This window comes from Pocillopora verrucosa, chromosome 9, assembly GCF_036669915.1.
Source record: "Pocillopora verrucosa isolate sample1 chromosome 9, ASM3666991v2, whole genome shotgun sequence".
NCBI lineage: Eukaryota > Metazoa > Cnidaria > Anthozoa > Scleractinia > Pocilloporidae > Pocillopora > Pocillopora verrucosa.
The window spans coordinates 9,078,733-9,097,113 of NC_089320.1; the positions used below are offsets into that span (position 1 = coordinate 9,078,733).

The 18,381-nt window shown below is 37.8% G+C and overlaps 1 protein-coding gene across 3 annotated transcripts in view; it reads right to left on the reverse strand.

The window, feature by feature from the left end:
• The window catches only part of LOC131796911 (endothelin-converting enzyme homolog), a 49,540-nt gene that overhangs the window by 1,669 nt on the left and 29,490 nt on the right, over positions 1 to 18,381 (reverse strand). Inside the window, exons 11-18 of one of the 3 annotated variants that reach the window (XM_059114531.2) lie at positions 17,317 to 17,420; positions 16,308 to 16,366; positions 13,992 to 14,043; positions 10,941 to 11,008; positions 7,684 to 7,808; positions 6,623 to 6,688; positions 6,197 to 6,277; positions 5,619 to 5,695 (exon numbers count right to left, since the gene is read on the reverse strand). In XM_059114531.2, coding sequence (XP_058970514.1) covers positions 5,619 to 5,695; positions 6,197 to 6,277; positions 6,623 to 6,688; positions 7,684 to 7,808; positions 10,941 to 11,008; positions 13,992 to 14,043; positions 16,308 to 16,366; positions 17,317 to 17,420 — 632 coding nt within the window. Of the gene's footprint in view, positions 1 to 5,618; positions 5,696 to 6,181; positions 6,278 to 6,622; positions 6,689 to 7,683; positions 7,809 to 10,940; positions 11,009 to 13,991; positions 14,044 to 16,307; positions 16,367 to 17,316; positions 17,421 to 18,381 lie in introns of all 3 variants that reach the window. The other 2 variants (XM_059114530.2, XM_059114532.2) reach the window with 2 other exon arrangements.

The window sequence follows — 18,381 nt, forward strand, 5'->3', positions numbered from 1 at the left end:
TGGCCGTGAAGAAAACTTAGCTTTGTGAAAGGATGAGCACTATCAAAACACGTGGCCTCTCGAAACAGATGATAACACCCCTGTGCTCATTATTCCCGAACATTGCATATGAGAAACAGGCTATAATTCAGCTTTATTTGGGAAGGTAAACCCTAAAAGTTGGAGAAACATTGATGGAGAAAATGTGAGACGTTTCTGTGGTCGAAAGAGCGTTAAAAATTGCTTGAGACGATAGTATACAAAACACATCTCCTGCTTCATGGAGAATCATTTCATTTGCCCCAAAGTAAATTATAATAAAGTTCAGATATAACGCGCGCTGTCACTGGTTGAAAGAGCGTGCTCTATCAGAGTACAAAGCATAGAGCTGAGCTAAATCTGTCACATTTAACGGATTCTTTATTAAAAAACAAATGCAGAAGCCCTGACTGTGTTCTGTTCTCAAGAAGTGGAGAGAAACACTCGACTACGTCTCGTGTTCCTCCCCACACTTCTTTCGTGCTCCAGCGGGTTCCTGTGTGCTTTCCAACAAAACAGAGCACAGTCTAGGCTTCTCTATCTATAAAACTATAAAACTAAACTTCTTAACCAACAAAGCGTCTTCTTTTTTACCAATATACCAAGTGATTGTACAATAGAAACCAGAATTTAATAACTCTTCATTAGAGAAGAAACAAATTATGAATCTGAAGATTGAAGGGTTGTTTTGTAATTCAGTATTATCATAATTATTACCATCATCATGTCTTTTGTAAGCGTTGCTAGTATTGTAAGTTTTCACAAATATGATGAATGTCACACCAATTGTGATGCAAGTAATTATTTCGGTATGTTTGTAAGTGAAGTGTGCTAAAGAGCAATATGTTTTGCGCACGTAATGCACAACGGATGGTAAACTAACTATACGTTCAGGTTAGTTATTAATGTTTGTAAAGGTAATGACGTGATTTCGAGGGCAATTTGGTGTCGATAAGCACGAGTGAAATTTTAAAAAACAACAAAATTGGACGAGCCCGTAGGGCAAGCGCAATCAGTAGTCTTTGAAAAATTACAAGCGCTTATTACACTAAATTGCAAGGCAAATCAAGTTATTACTTGTTGATCATGTACGTGAAAAGAAAAAAAAAAGGCACAGAAGGTCAAGACAGACGAAATTTTGAAAGCGTGCGCGTGCTATTTGTAATTTGCACTCGTGTTACATGAGAATTCAGTCGTTTTCAGCCAATCAGAAGCGCGTAGTTTTGTCATGTACATTGTTAATAGTGTAATTTTGACTCGTTTTGAAATTAATCTTCATTAAGTAAGTCATACTGGCCATATAACTTATTTGTAGTGTTGTTCTTAGTGTAACTGATAAATAATAATGTAATTGAAATAATGGGTGAGTAAAGAGTAAAGATCTGGTGGGTGAGCTTCTGAGTCTTATGAACAATTCCAGAAAATTACATTTGCCATTTTAAATTTCAGAAGCCGCAAATGAGTGGACAGAGAATATGCCATAATTTGGTGGTGAAGACGGTGTGGAGCTAGAGAAAGAACGAGTTAAAGGCCATTAGCGTAGATGCCCAGAACCCAGAGTCATTGTGAACTCTGTGAAAGGTGCGGCCACTGTGGACAACATGACACGCAGAGTTCAACGACCCGCGAGAGACGTTGACACTTAGATACGGAGACTGTTGAAAAGACAGGTTATGATTAGAAAATCGTCGACGTAATTGAAAATTGCTTGGAAACCATGTCTAGACATGGTGTAGACAACATCGACAACATAAGAGAGAGGATCAAGAATTATTGGAGTGCAGGAATGACCAGAGGCGAATATCCACGAGCTACCCATAGCAAAAAGGGTTATTTCTTCCAAAAATCTGGCGAAATCTTTGCGGCTGACAATGCCGAGGAGAGACAGGCACCCAACACCAGACAGACTCGGCATCAACGATAATGTAGAAACAATTCGTCTAGGAAAAGGACACTACAGTGTTGATAGACTCCATCCAAAAAGACTCCAGTTAGCGTTTGCTGTGATCACGAGGTTGGTTGCAAACCATAATCGGGCCAGATTTCCCTGAGCATTTTGAAGAAACGCGACTAATATCATGGAAATGTCCTCTATACCTGAAGTAAACTCAGTGCACGCGACACTAGCATATAGTTAGCACTAGCATAGTTATCTTTACCGTGACTATTCACACAAGAAAGGTCAGATTCTGGGATAACCTCAAAATCATTTACAAGGCCATCATAAAGAAATACTGAGTCGTGCAAAAGTTCCTTATCCCAAGCGGGGAATTTCAAGTTTATCCTCCATCAGGGATGAGCTACAAAAAGCGGAGTCTTCAAGCGGATGATTAACTACGCAAGCAGGAAGTCATTTGTCCGATTTTTGGTAGAACTAGTATTTGAATAATGCATACAAACATGCTTGAACTCCCAATGCTGCATGTTAAGGAAATAATTAGGGGCTATTATTCCAAATAAAACGCAACCCTTTGCTCGAAAAATACAATCGTCAGTGGCATGGGAGGGAGAAGATGGTGTCTGGCATAACGTTCTCAGGTCGCCTACGGTACTTCCCTAGCTAAACTTGCCTCTCGATTTTGTGGCACGATAGTCTTGATCAAATTCTATGATAGCCAAAAATTTCAGATAACCGAGGGCAACAACCTTTGAATTACCAAACGGAGCTTTACTTTTCGCGAGCTTGTCCTCCAGCTTGAATGGAGGAAGCGAGAAGGCTGCGAGGATGCCTCGAGTAAACATGAAGTCAATGTAGACACATAGTGGTGATCAGAGAGAAGGATGAGGATTGCTGCTCAGCAATATTGGGGATGACTCAGCGTAAAAGCATTTTCTGGCCAACAACAAGTCATAGTTCCATAGTATCCTCGTCGGTTACCTTGGTGAGAACAGACTTACTGTCATTATTTGGTGCTTAGCCAAAATTTTCATGAGACAGTCAGCAAATTTGTGATCGAGGCAAATCTTAGTCAACCCGTGATATTGCGGAATACGAAACGAGCGCGCATGATAACGGAACAGCTATAAAAGTTAAACGGTATCGAAGAGGTAAAGAATTCGTTTACGCACTCTTTACTCTCGCTTAGAGGCATAACAGTAATTATAGGAAAATGTGCATCATCATTAGGTTAAGTGATCTCACCAAGGCAAAAACAAAGAGATTAATTTTTATGGTTAAGTACAAATACTTTCTTTTGCTAAGATTAAGCTCTTCGCACTAACGAAATCACATGAGAAAATTTGATTGACAGACTTCAGTGGGAAATATTAACTATATAACAGCAGAACGTAAAACGCCAGCAATAAATTGAGACAAGAAATGGCAGTGACCCATCTAATTCATGTGACACATCTAATTTACATTGAAATTACATTGACATTGTTATGCCGGACGAGACCTTGAAGAGGGCGCCTCATCGGCGATATTTTGTTTTACACCGATGCAGGGTTGTTGGAGAGAGCAGTGGAACACCAAAAATTTCTAGGACTAAAAGATAGAGGTGTAACATGTGTTACATTTTCGCAATGAATCAAGTCATGACTTAGAATGAGTATTTTAAAACATTGATTTATAAAACAGGAGTACCTTAAGCCACTAATTTGCTCCAAAAGCTTTATAGTTGTTGACAGCAAGATTTTGCGAAGGCCCTTCATTACGTGAGGCTATAGGATATGCCTTGATTCCTTTGGTGTAGATGTTTACAACTATATCATCTCACTTTGCAAAATAGCAGCAAATACTTATGATGGAAGAGATGCAAATTCTATGTTGATAATAATTTTAATGATAACAAAAATAAATGAAAATGGTTATTAAGACAACAATACGTTCCCATTGAAGTCGAATAAGATTAAGCCACGAGTCAGGTCATAGATGTTAGTGTGAAACATCAGCACTTTGAGATCAACCGTAAACGAAGAAGAAGGAATGCTTAGCGGGTTCCTAACACGGACAGAACACGAAATAGAAAGAATTGGAAGGTATCTAAACCTCAGAAGAACAGATCTGACATATTATACTTGTGTCAACGCAGTGCATTTGTAAAACCGTCGCAGGCAGCGGCTTTAAAAAAGCCGAAGTGAAATTGCACACGTCATGTCATGGATGTATGGCCGTGCAGTACAAAAGGGTTTTTATCATGGTAGCTCCTTGGGAAATAGGTAAACCTTGTGCATGCGCTATGTCATAAAAGGGATTCACGGGAGCAACACCAAACATTTCAAATGGCTGATGATGTATTTTGGAAACAGACGTTCACCAATAAAAAACTCTATGGTGGGCTGCTTAGACTATGAGGTAAGGCAAAAGAAAGTGGAATGGGTTTAAGAAGACTTCGCGCAAGGCGTGATGATGAGATTACACACCATCTGATATTGAGGCAACCAGTATTAAGAATCGGTACAAAGGATGGAGAGTTTTTAGCTGTATTTAACATTTGAAGGACACCAGCAAAAAAAGAATGTGATCACGGACCTTAATGTTTGACAACTATTTTCAGAGAGATGTCCAGTGTCACTAAGACCTCGCTAGCTTGCCGACTTAAATTGAATGTTTCACAATGCATAGCAAGGGGCTAAACGTCCTCATTACGAGAGAACTTGAAAAAAAATGAAAACTTTTATCGGCTGACAATAAGCATTCCCATTTTCTGAAGAATGTGAAAATTATCTCAAGGAAGTATATGCGTGACTTTAATGAGGATTGACAATTGCCTGAGAAGCAGAAGGGCTACAGGAGAAGTTTACGCGATGAAACGAAGATTCCTGCACGAAATTGTTACGAATCGTTCTGTGGGCTTTAAGAGAGCCTTAGACCAACCATATTACATGGCCGATTTGTAAGCGCATGGTCAAGATGGCTGGATATTGGCTGACTGTTGTTATTACAAATTTATTTAACTTTTTCTTTTTCAAATGCATAAAGGGGTAATTTTCTAAAGAAACTGTGGTGCTGCATAGGTGGAAGAGTATAACAGGGTAATTTAGTTTTATCAACTGAGTTGATAACGTAAATTAGCCACTGTAAAGATTTTAAAAGCTGACGTTTCGTGTGTTAGCCCCTCGTCAGAGCGATTGACGAAGGGCCAATTAACGTCATCAACTCAGCTGATAATACTTCTTCACCCTTTTTGAAATACAATAGGAAGTGTCAACTAAGTTCTCTTGTCATTCAAACAATTGTTTTTTTCGTTTAATTTGCAGATTAGTTTTTTCTTCATATATAGATATTCATTCTTTGTGTGGAACCCTCATTAGCTTGGTTTTTTTTTCGAGTCGAGGTCTATGAAAACGTAAAAAAAAAAACAAAAAAAAAAAAAGCTACTATCCAGCCATCTTGTCCGACAAGCCTGATCAATATAGGATTTATCATATGGAAAAAAGATTTCGCTCAATCATAATCAGAATGACTTGTTTACTAGAACAATGGGCAATTAGCAGCGGGTTTCAACACAAGCCCTCGATTTACGGCGCTTTTTAAATGATCACGGCACTAGCGTCAAGATTTATGAAGGATAAATAAAAGCTCATCTTGGTCACCCAGTTTACCTAGTTTCACCTAGATTGATTTTGTTCTAATTGATTTTTTTCATCCAGATTACCTCCAGTGATCCAGAGTGTGTGTTGCCTGCTCAATTTTTTTCAAAGCAACTGGGCGAAGAATAGATCCACAATCCACCTAAGAAATATTGGAATGAGTCAGTAGTTTGAGACTTCCTCGTGAGGGGTGGAATTCCCTAAAAAAGCGTCTTGGTTCAGATTCACAAGGCACTATCACCACTGGTTTGCCTCAAAAAGGTTGAGGATCGTCATCATGTTAGATATATTTACACGCTGCATTTGTGTGAAGTACTCGAATTTAAACTTAGTTTTTCAAATGCATGAATTCTTCACTGATTTTGATTTGTACCAGGGAAAAGGAAAGTCGCGTCTTTTGCAATGGTCAAAATCGAACAGCATTACCGCTGAGCGTCGTGAAAATAGTACTAAGAAGTATGATAGTAGAAGGATGTAAATGGTTGATGTGCGAATTAGAAATTATATATAGAAAAAGAGGGGGGAAGAGAGTTTTTCTAACTAAACTAGTACTGTCTGCTACATGAATACACGAATAAAAAAGCGAATAACCTGAAGCGGAGAAATATTTTATCGATATATAGTTTACCTGCGCAGCACTTACGAAGAAAAGCTGTTCATTTGTGTAATTCAGTGCAGGAAGTTGAGGTTCCTCGCCATTTTTCTCAATCCATTTTTTATAAGCCTGTAAAAAGACACTTTTTATTAGCGGCAACTTTTGACAGCAATTATCGGCTAAAAGGATTTTCCATCAAAGAGGGTCCCGGGAAAGAGTCATCGCATACCTCCGGGGTCTTATGTTTACAGTCATACCAGGTTAACAGACAAAACAAAGCACGGTAGTTTTCTGATTTGTCAGATCTCACGAGGTTTTGAATAACTCATATGCGACAAAAGTAAATGCCATTTGAATGCAAAATGCTCCAATATCAAAACGTTTCCATGTTTCTGCAGCCTAAGTAAATTAAGACACTAAACACTGAAAATAATATTTGCTGAAAAATGTTTTTTTGTTTTTTTAATGACGTACCATAAACGCTTGCTTGATAGCTCCGTTGTCTGCAATATTTTCTCCAAGGGTTTGGATACCATTCAGCTATATTAAGAAAGTATCATGGAATTAGGATTAGGAGACACTATATGCATGATGAATACCAAAACTTACCATGTTAAGGTTATAAATACAATCAGAAAGGCGGATTTTGTTGAGCACAAAAGGATTTCTCTCTCACTGGAATTAAAATGCTCATCTGGGTTATAGCAGAACAGTAAATAGTTAAAGACCTCAGACTTCAGCGGAACATTGTATGTGTTTTTGACTAAGCGTGAGGTCAAGATGGCTGGATATTGGCCGAATTTTTTTTTTCTTTGGAGTTTTTATGGACTTAATCGAGGTTGAGGTTCATAACATGCTAAAAAAGAATGAGGCTAATATCCAGTGACTTTTAACGAACAAGTTTGGTCATTTAAAAGAATTTATTATACATCTGTCTATTTGAGCACTTTCCTTACAACGAATCAAAGGCAATCTAAGGCAAGTTAAACGAGCAAAGCCTTCCAAAAATTCCTGTAAACAATAATAATTTTTTCAGCTTTTGGTTGTACATTTATTGTGAAAGAGATCTTAAGATACACGATGCTTGATGGTTGTGCGAAGCATAACCCGCAGGGACACCGTCTTGGTATTAGAAATATATTTCTTGGATATGAATTCAGACGTTCAGGCCTTATTCCCCTTTCTAAAAATGGAACTTTCATCTCAAAGTGTCATCGAAGCAAACAATGCATTTCACTTCATATTTTTCTCATTTTACTTAAAATCTTCGGTAGATAATCTGTTGCCGTAATGTTAGCTTACGGCATTTTGCGAGATTTACTTAATCCTTGCAAATGTAAGATAAAGACGCATCGGTATGGCCGTTTACTTAAATACCCTTGTTTTTTGTGGCTTTTTACTGTCTTAAAATACCGGGCGCTTAATTAGGATCTTGACTAGGATCTTCAGTGGTTCATATTTTTCTCAAACACCGTCACATTCCACGAAAGGAAAGACACAGTCTGACTCTTATGATCTGCGTCAAATGCACTCACCTTTTTCGCATAAGCTTCAAAGTTTGAATATTGCCTTATAAAACACTGAGATTTTTTTTCAAAAGCTTCGTTAGATGACTCAGACCACCAGTTAACAAGATCACCGTTCTTGTTGTATTTCCGACCTGCAAAAGAGCATAAATAAGAACAGTATACAGCTGACGTCAATGATAATTATCATGATATTGATAATAATTTTATAATTTTAGCAACAAGAGCAAAACGCACCAATACTTGTGGTAAAAAAACAAATAAATAAATTAGTGATAGTTTGTTTCACGATTTAGTCACTTCAAGCGTATCCAGTTTACCATACCGCCTGAAGGGAGACTAGTATGCAGTCGGAATGTAATGACTGACATCAGATGCGACTACATTGTCAGAAATATATGATTTTACAACACAAGTGCATGTATAGGTGTATGAACGACTACAATCTTTTTAAGGAAAAGAAAAAAAATAAAAACATGAGAATCAACACGAAAGCGATGATGATGATGATGATTGGAAGGCATGATATGGGTCTGCAGTCCGCATTTGTACATCGGAAAATTTCTCAGCTATCAGTAAGAGAGTCAGCCATAACCTGCAGGAAAATTATCTCTCCGTCTCGCTGCATGTTTCGATCGTAAGTTTTGAGCTTTACTTTGCAGATCTTTTTCGCACGTCATGGTGAATGAACAAGGTATTTCGATCTCTCTTAGGGAAACATTTGTTGTAATCAGATAAAAAATATGCCTTGTCTTGCTGAGAAAAGAGTTTCTCGGCAAGAATCATGAATCGTGTTCAAACCACGCATATTCATACAGTTAGAAGAAACCAACATTAAAAACGTTTCTTAGCTTGCATGTAGTGTTGGAGAATCCAACCGTGAAGAGAGAGGACTCATTTTTTTAAAATTCAATCCTGGTAAACATGACACAACCAGTGAAGAAAAGGATACTTAAAGTTTTATCCGTCCTCAACAGAACTTTCTAGAAAGCATAGAATAGGGAAACAAGCTTTTCTGAGAGCAGTCTTTTAGATAAAAGAGACAAAGGATGTATTACACGAGACGTTAATAAAGCAATTTTTTCTACAACCAGGAGGAAAGAATTCATAATAATATGTACTTATGACCGAGAGCCAAATATTTTCTCCTTCGATCGACCTAGCTCTTTAAAATGTTGTATGACTGCCGCTATTTCTACTTTTCTCCTTCTTGTTCGCATCTCGGGGCCCATGTGACTTTCCTGATCCCGCTCACGCCATTTCATACGGCCCTCATACGAGAACTGTGCTCAAACTTTTTTCAATATCAGCTCCCACAGAGACATGGCATGATAGCCGTTATTTCGCAAGATTTATTTTGAAGTTGCCATTGTAATCATATAAATAAACTGAAACTCTTTTGAGTGAATGCAACGTGCCTTCTCTTATATAGGAGTCTTCCAAAAATGACAAAGCAAACAAGAAACGTTTAAAGAATAAATGGCTTTACATGTGGGCACCTGACTCTTTTGTTGTCCAGCCATCTCAATACCTAATCGAATCCCGAATCAGCAAGAGACAAGATCTTTCGTTCTCTGTGTTGTTAGTAACGGGAAGAATTATGTTCTTTACCATATCCTGATACCATTCACCCCTGAGTCAATTCGAAAAATTCGATCTCCCTGGGTGGTGGCCATATAAGTTATAACATCTAGCACGGATGTCCAGCGCGTTGGACACTCGTTCGATTTCCGTCAGCCCTACTCGCGTAAAAGGGGTAACATATTTACATACAGTGCAACTCGCGTTAAAATTATTCATTGGCAATTGTGAGCGTTTATTCTCCAAGTATTTGAAAAAAAGGGGAAGGGAATCATTTGAGAATGGTTTTGTGACATTTAGCATAATGCTCTTTCACATGTAGATTAATTGTCTCGAAACTGCTTTTTGCGTTATTTCTGACTGGGTGCCATTTCAATTACAATTAACAAATCGACGTGGTTTACCGTGGTCTTTACTCTTATCGACGACGTGGTCAAAATGTTGTGGACTCACGAGGCGCAGCCCACACTTAACCTCGGTCGATTTGACTTTTACCACAATATCGACAGCAAATAAAACGATTCTTTCAGTACGTGACCATTGCGAGACAGGTTAACGCGAGCAGTGTTATCTTTACTCTTATCTACAATGGCAAATTGGCCAATCAAATTGCGACATGACTGCCAATTGTGGTAAAAAACAAATTTCGAAACCGTTCATATACATGTATCATCTAACAATAATAATAATCAGGGTAATGATGAAGATGATGGTAATAATAATGGTGAAGAGACCAGTAGTGTTCTTAGCTGCAAGGATCTCCTAATTTCATCTTTCCACCGCAGTGCAAATATGTGAATTTTCATATATCTAAAATCTTCATTCACTTGGATGTTTATTTGGACCCAATTCACTGACCAGCTCCCAGTTGGCTTGTTAGCTCAATTGGTAGAGCGCTGCACCGGTATCGCAGAGGTCATGGGTTCAAATCCCGTACGGGCCTGAAATTTTTTTCAGGTCCTATTTACAACTACTCGTTTCAGTAGTGTTCTTAGCTGCGAGGATCTCCTAATTTCATCTTTCCACCGCAGTGCAAATATGTGAATTTTCATATATCTAAAATCTTCATTCACTTGGATGTTTATTTGGACCCAATTCATTGACCAGCTCCCAGTTGGCTTGTTAGCTCAATTGGTAGAGCGCTGCACCGTTATCGCAAAGGTCTTGGGTTCAAATCCCGTACGGGCCTGAAATTTTTTTTTTTTTTTTTTTTCAGGTCCTATTTACAACTACTCGTTTCAGTAGTGTTCTTAGCTGCGAGGATCTCCTAATTTCATCTTTCCACCGCAGTGCAAATATGTGAATTTTCATATATCTAAAATCTTAATAATAATGGTGATGATTATAACAATGAATAGTAATCAGAATGATTATAACAATCATGATAATTATAAAATATGAAAATACAGTGATCGAAAGATCAATGTTTTCACGATGACAGTGATCGTCCTGACTCTGCTTTAGAGAACAGGGGCTGAGGTTTTGACAACTTGAGGCTTCTGTCTACTTACCACTTCTCAACAAATTGATGACGTAAGCCAAAATTTCAGAGAACAGGTTTTCTTTATTGCATAAAATGTTGTCGAGTTGCATGTAACTGGATGAACTGGATGGCTCTTATCAGATGAAAAACGAAAATTTAATCCAACTACAAACTTTGTTACAAAGCTTTAAATGATACTTACCATTGCTATCAAATCCATGCGTTATTTCATGAGCAACTACAATTCCTATTCCACCGTAGCTTATTGCTCTGATACAATAGAAACAAAGTGTTGAATAGTATGGTCATCTTAAAAATGTTTCTCATACGGCCAAAAAAATAAAAACGAAATTATTTACAAGACTTACAAGAGTACATGTCAGTCTCAGGTGAAGTAGAGAAACGATATCAGTAAAATTTAATGCGCATGAGGTTGCCTGATTTACTCAGATTAATCATGACATAATCTGACACGTGGCTTTTAAACATTTAAAATTTTTGCATATAGGAATCTCAAGCCAGTACGGGTGCTTTTATGTTATTAAAGGAAATTGTTGTTTTTCACAAAATATTCTATTTTGAAAGAGACAATTGTGCCCCAGTGCCTTTGCTATGCTGGAGTAGGGAAGAATAGGGAGGCAATAAGGAAGAAATGAGAGAATTAATATCCCTTGTTAGTCACAAGAGCGACTCTGAGTGAGCTTCAATTACGCGAAAACGATGAGGAATCACCACTGAAGATAAGACATATATGTTATTTACCAGCCGTGTGGTCCGTATTCGGAAAAACTGTGCCCGAAGTCTTAGATACGGTACTAAAGACAGAGGGAACAGTTTTTCCTGATATGGACCAACTTAGGCTAGTGAATAAAATATTTCTTTTCTAAAAACTTAACAATATGCTTTCCGAAAGAATCTTTAACTCAAACATGACAAATGAAAAGTAGGTAAGTAACCTTTGCCATAATTTGAACCCAGTATATTAGACTAACACAAAGCGTGATTTGACCTGCCAAATGACTGTCAAAGTCAACTGCTGAACATAGTTTCAGGGTTGATGTAATCAAAGATGACGAATTGGGTGTCAGAATGTCGTTTTTATTTACCCTAGTTTTGAGGGCAGCAAATGATCTTGCTGCTGCTATTACATATAAGTCGAAAATTAACACACAGTACAAGACCAATAATATTGATCGCTTTTATCAGGAGCTCTCACTCTGCCTGACATTACAAAAAGGCAACGAAGCAAATCGGATCTGGTATTGCAACATTGGTTACACGATGCTGTGTCTAATCTAACTAATGATTATAGAGCCATAAGTTGCAACTGAGCCAACTCAGAGAAATGTATGTATGTATTTTGTCAAAAAGTTAGAACATGTGTGCCCTTGATGTTCATCATCAATTGGTGTGTTTACTCGAAGATAATCCAAATATGGCTTCGGAAAAAGTTATCGAAAATGGCTCGACATGCGCTATTCAAAATTCTCCCCTCATTCAGATGTAAACGATACTCTTTTAACCAAAACAGTGTTATGAGTATTATTGCCCCGCCCGGTTTCTCTTAGTTTTCTCGTGGACACGATCTTTACCTGGTTTTATCCGGGTTCAGAGGTTATCTGTTGTTAAATACCAGTTATTTAGCCTAGCCACAGTTGATTCACTGTCCTGGACCCGAAAGGACCTGAACTGTTTAGTGTCGTCAACATAATAGTCCTTTGCCGTTGCGGAATCGATGGTAAATCATTGGCATAAACTATGAAGAGGTGCCTAAGGATGTTGTTCAGACGTAAACAAGAGAGAAGTCTCGGTCGAATGCCAATGGCCTTGTCGGTAAATACATTGTAAGAAACCACTCGCTGTGATCGACCTGTTCTTGGAGGCATAGCTGATGAAAGTCCGAAGTCGAAAGAAAGGTAAAGTCTCGCGAAAGGTCATCCTCTCATAAATGCACAAATACCGCCGTCGATCTTTCCATGCCGCGATCCAGGCGCTATAAATCATAGCGTGGAATTTCAACCTCAACGTCCAGAACAAGCAGCCTAACCAGGTTTTCGAAGCCGTAAAGGTTTTAAAAACATTTTTTGCCTCAAAGTTTTTGATTGAGATGAAATTTCTCAGTTCCTCAGGAAAGCGCGCGTTCAAGTGAGTGATCTCTGCTCTTAGAAAATTATCGGCGAAATTGTTTAGTTGACTTCCTAACTTGTGCTAACCGTGGACCAAAGATGGCAGCTCGGCCAAGCTTCTAGCAAGATAGCCACAAGGCTTCAAAGAAATTTGAGGGATTTGGCTGAAACAGGGTTTCTAACCCAGAACTTAAGTTTTTTAGTTTAGTTTTGTCCTCTTTTGGAGAAGATAAAGCGACAAGGATAGGGAATAAAGCCGAAAAAGTCAAAGCGAATCAAGACGCGAGCGCAATTTACCTGTGTAGGTTTATATGGCCTATGATCAATCGATTGAATCACGGATTTAATCGAAGACTGAGGTATCTTATCTAGAGAGCACGAAGTAAACTCCTCGTGAAATAATATTATAGCGATCTCCAGCATTGTCGACCTGGACTCATGCAATGTCATCAGTTCATTTACTAACTATTTCAAGTCCCGGTATTTGAAAAGACTACCCAATTTGATCTGGTGACTTATACTTTACAAAAATCCTCATCACCAATGCCCTAACCTTAATGGGGGTTAATGTACATTTATCCATTGACTTGCCATAAGTGTAAAATTGCTTCACAGAGGAGATCGATGGCACTCTCGGTTGGTCAATGAGAGTTTTAGTGAAGAAATGTAAAATGGTTTCCGTGTTTACATAGCCTGATGTAAACACGCGGGAGGTTGGGAGAACACGAGATAAGCGTAGGAAACCACGACGCGAATCGGAGTGGTTTCCAGCTTATCGAGCCCTAACCTCCCAAGTGTTTACATCAGGCTATGTAAAACCGGAAACTATTTTACATTTCTTTTATAAAATAACTAATGAAAGAGGAACGAAAACCGTATTTACATATGCTCATGTAAAATGGTTTTATGGCCAATCAGAGAGCGCGTACTATTTGAATTATTTCATAAAAGGGGTTCTAAATGGAATTGATTTTATTTCGTTCTCTGCAAGATATGTTGAATTTAACAAAAGTGACTTCTATTCCTCTGTGTCACGCACAACTATAGAGCAAAATTTATCCTATTGACGCATGTTTGCTGTCTCTGACGTAAATTAGAAAGAGGTTGCCCTTGCTTAAAACACTTACCGAGGAAATTTTCTGTTGTAAAATGGAATTTGAAGTATTCCGGCTGGAAAAACTGCCGAAAAAATGAGAGGGCAAACATAAATAGGATACAAATCAACTATTTATTCTAAAGCATCTCAGCGATCCATATCCCAATCCGTTTTTGCTAAGTATCCCTTGTTCTAGATATAAAAGTTATAGTTTGAACAAGACCCAAAGGACAAGAGAGGAGGTAAGATCAAGTTACATACATTTGCATTGTTAAACAATAGCCTGAAAATTAAAATTTCCCTCAATCAATGAGTTAGCGGAATTTTTTTTTTTTTTTACATATTTATAGCTTGTGTAGCCTACAGATGGAGATATGTCAGTCTGGTGGATCTAAACCTTGTACATTGTAAGTACTTACTTTTAATTTGACTGGATTAAGATGACGCCTTTGAAAATATTTATTATATAACCTGAGTTGTGTTACAAGGATTTCCAGCTCTGAGAAAAGCCATAACTGCACACGCGTAAAATTGAGATAATTTTTTACCTGCGTTCGATATCGGTAATCAGCTGTTGATGCAACTCGCCTTTCGCGTTATTAATGAATAGGAAAGTGTTTACCATTCTCACTCCTAGGTCTTTTGTCGAAATTTCTCGGATTATGGCTGCTAATAATACTGAAAGATTCTTATCGCTCATAGAAATTCCAAACCCCTTCACGTTTTCTTATAGTTTATGCTTCACGAGTTTAAAGAAAACTCTCATTCATAGCATCTCGCAGAAACAACCGAGGATGCGTCAATAGCTCGTTCAATAACAACTTTCTGTCCGAAACAAACCTCTCATCGGGAAACCGTTTAACATCATAGTAATCTTACATCTACGTAGGCTACACCTTTCGTCACTACCTAAAACTGAGCTACTCCGAAGGACAAAAAAAGAAATTGAAAGCAAAAACAAAATTTACACACGGATACACACAAACATTACGAGAGAAAAAGACTAGGTTGGTCTGGGTCGTTAACAAATGTCTTATGGAGTCCTGGAGAAATTTTGCTAAAATAGGGCAAGATTTTAAAGGGTTTGGCTTTCCCAAGGTATACCCTCTGAATTCAATTTTGTCGCGGGGCTGTTCGATTTTAAGGCTTTTTCCAGGAATCCATTTGCGACCTCTTTGGTATTTTCAGTTGCACCATGCAGGTTGAGAGATCTTTCATTGAGATTTTCCGTTCCAAATAAGCCTCTATATTCATCAACTGCTTCTTAAATACAAGTAAATCGTTTTCCAGTTTCCCTTTATCGCATTGCATATCTTTATCAATCTCTTTAACAGTCTTACCAAACTTTTGCGTCTTGATCTATAAGGTGCTGATTTCTGAATCTATTCTGTATACTGTCTTACTGATGTTAGCTATTTCCCATTGGATCCCATTGATTTATATCTCTAGAATGTCCACCTTTACTGTCTTTTTTGAGAATTTCTATAACCTTTCTACCAGGAGCTTCCCTGATGTTAGGAGCCTTAATTACTTCATCATTCTTAGCTCTCGATCGGTTTTCGTCAGGAGAATTTTTTCAATCTGTGGATGATGACGATGACTGTCTATTCTTTCTCATTTACATGTAAATAATTCGTTAGGTGGTGCAAAAAGCGAGAATAATGCAGGAGCTGAGCGGGTAACTTTCACTGCTCCACCACACTAGTCTCAGTCTCCTCAAATTGTACTACTTGTGTATCGTATTGAGAGTCGTCGCATTATGGACGAATTTGAACGATGCTGGGATTTCTCTATATTAGTAATCTATTAAACCAACAAGGAAACATTTTTAAAGTTTACTTTTTTTGCAGAAATGTCAAGTCAGATGTTTTGGCGGAATCATCTCGATTCTCTTCTAGGACATTCAAGGTGAAAAAAGTTTGCATGACGGAATTTTTAACCGTCACGGTAGAATGAAAGGTCGGTGGTGATTGGTTACTTCAATCTGTCGATAACGTTAATCATTTTTGAGAGGTACTGTGTGTTTGTTGTTTCAATGTCGGGTATGAGTCATTTCTATGGAGACGGGAATTAATATATTATCTCTCGAAAGGAATTTGTTCCCAGCTAATAAGACAGCAGTTTAAGATTGTTTGTTGAAAGTAGATCGTGCTGCAGGTTATCTGTAATTAACATTTCCTAGAGTCTCGTCGGTCATTTTTGCGCATTAGGGCTTTGATTAAGGCTTCTGATAGCTGTCTAGATGTATGAGATTAGGGAATCGGACTTGCCTTGATCTTCATTACTTGAAAATTAGTTACTTGTATTTACTTGACGTTTCTGCAGATGATTATTCTCATGTACTTACTGATTTTGTTGGTCACTCTGTCGTAGAAGGCATTGACCGTATGTGGGTGAATCATCCACCTAAATTAGAGTAAATTGGAGAAATTGTGACTTCATCATTAAACAGGGAATTGGCTGGAGTTTCGCATAGCGATGTGCAGGCGAGGTAGAAATTTAAAATTTTAGCTGTGATTATATATTAACGCTTGCTATGTGAAAAAGTCTTCAGCTTTCAAATCCTGGCGAAAAGAAAAATCCCGATGTATTTTCAAGTAAGTTACGCAGGATCTAATAGAAAATTGTAGTCTGCGAATATTGGTCCCTTAAGGTTATCATCGAAAAATAGGGCTTTGAAAAAACTCAACGGCATCCTTATTGCATTCAATGCTATTCCTAAATTTGATCAAAATGGTAGCCCGCTACTTTGGCATAACTTCAAGATTAATGTTAATTTCTAACTGATTTATAAAGTAAATCATGATGGGCTGGAAGTACTTAAGGGCCAAACTAGGGGAGACAAGGTCACAACTTTCAAAATTAAAAGTGTAAAATGGGGCCAAATGACCAGTCATCTTCGAAAAGACGTTTTCAAGACTTTGTTTGTAATTAATGAGAAGCTAGATGAGACCAAAGCTAACAAATCGAGAAATTTGAAGTCAAGCAATCGGGCCATATACAGTTCTGCCAAAGCTGAGGCAGAGAGTCGCTAGAAAACTTAAAAAAGTCTTTCAAGCTACATCGAAAATTATTTTTATCAGGAAATAAGAGATGCTTGGGAAAAACAGTAGACATTAAGGGGAAAGTCAATAGTTAAGCCTATACCCAGAACCGTTAAAAACTTATCGGACGACTGGGAATACTTGTCAAACATAACAACCTTGACAGCTTCATATCATTTAAGGATGTTTTCTTTCCACCATATATTTTGCTCGGACAAGAGACGTTCTTTCCGAAACATTTTCCCGAATCTCCCCGAATTTTTTCTGTACGCGAATTTTTTTCCAAACTAGAGTAATGTAATTGGCCCTTACCTTTCTTTGTCTACAGCATTACGAAGATCCTTTAACATTGTCTTCATAGAAAAAGCTCGGATGCTAATCACATTGTTGAAGTAAGAGGAATTATCCATTGTTAGCTGAAACAAAACAAGAAAAAATTAATTTTGTTATTATGAAATTACTAAAAATAATCAAGTTCAATGAGGTAATCACGGTCAATTTACAGTTCCACATGTATAAAGTACTGTTAAATTTGTAATTTGTAAACAACATATCTTTATGTTTATTTAATCAAACTTTTACGGAAGTCTATGCATGTCGGGACACAGCCAATACACAAAGGTTGTATAGTATATTTGGTAGATTCAATCCATGCATGAAGGGTACAAAGTTTTTAAGGTCTCAGTTTGATGTAATCATTTTAATTATATCAAGAGAAGATATCGATAATGGGGAACATAAAGCAAACATCACCAAAATCGTCCAAAATCTAATGATCAGGGGGTTGTTCAATATACTCGCATTATAACGTTTGTGTAAGCAACATTACGGTCGGTATAGTTATTACGGACCATTAACGTGACAGTCGTCGCTACCCTAAGCGTGGTATACGGTCCGTGAGTTACAATTAATTAATAGAATAGAGGAAGTTCATGCTGAAAAAGTGGCTACGTACGGTTTGCCAATTCATTAGTGGATACGTGTTTTTTTCGTTCCATATTAACTGTGTTCGTCGGAATCGACCGTAATATTCTTAAAAGGTCCGTCAAGAGCTAACTACTGTCTCTAAATTGCAGTTTTGGGAATATTTCCATGAACGCGTTTTTGTTCGTCAAACAACAAGTCCTTTTTTGTCACTCATGGATGCGAAAGAAAAAGATATGCAATCAACAAAAGGTCGAAAATTGTGTGTCAAGTGGTCTTTGCATTCTTTTGGTAACAGTTTTTCCAACAGTCAGCAGCTGAAGCGCCGACTTGTTATTTTTTTCCACGCTATTGATGCCGACGTGTGCGTATGTTTCTCATTCTGATTCAAGATGAGACCTCTCTTTCAGTGGGTCCTCTATCTTAATTCCGAGAAATTTAAGAAGCAAAAAC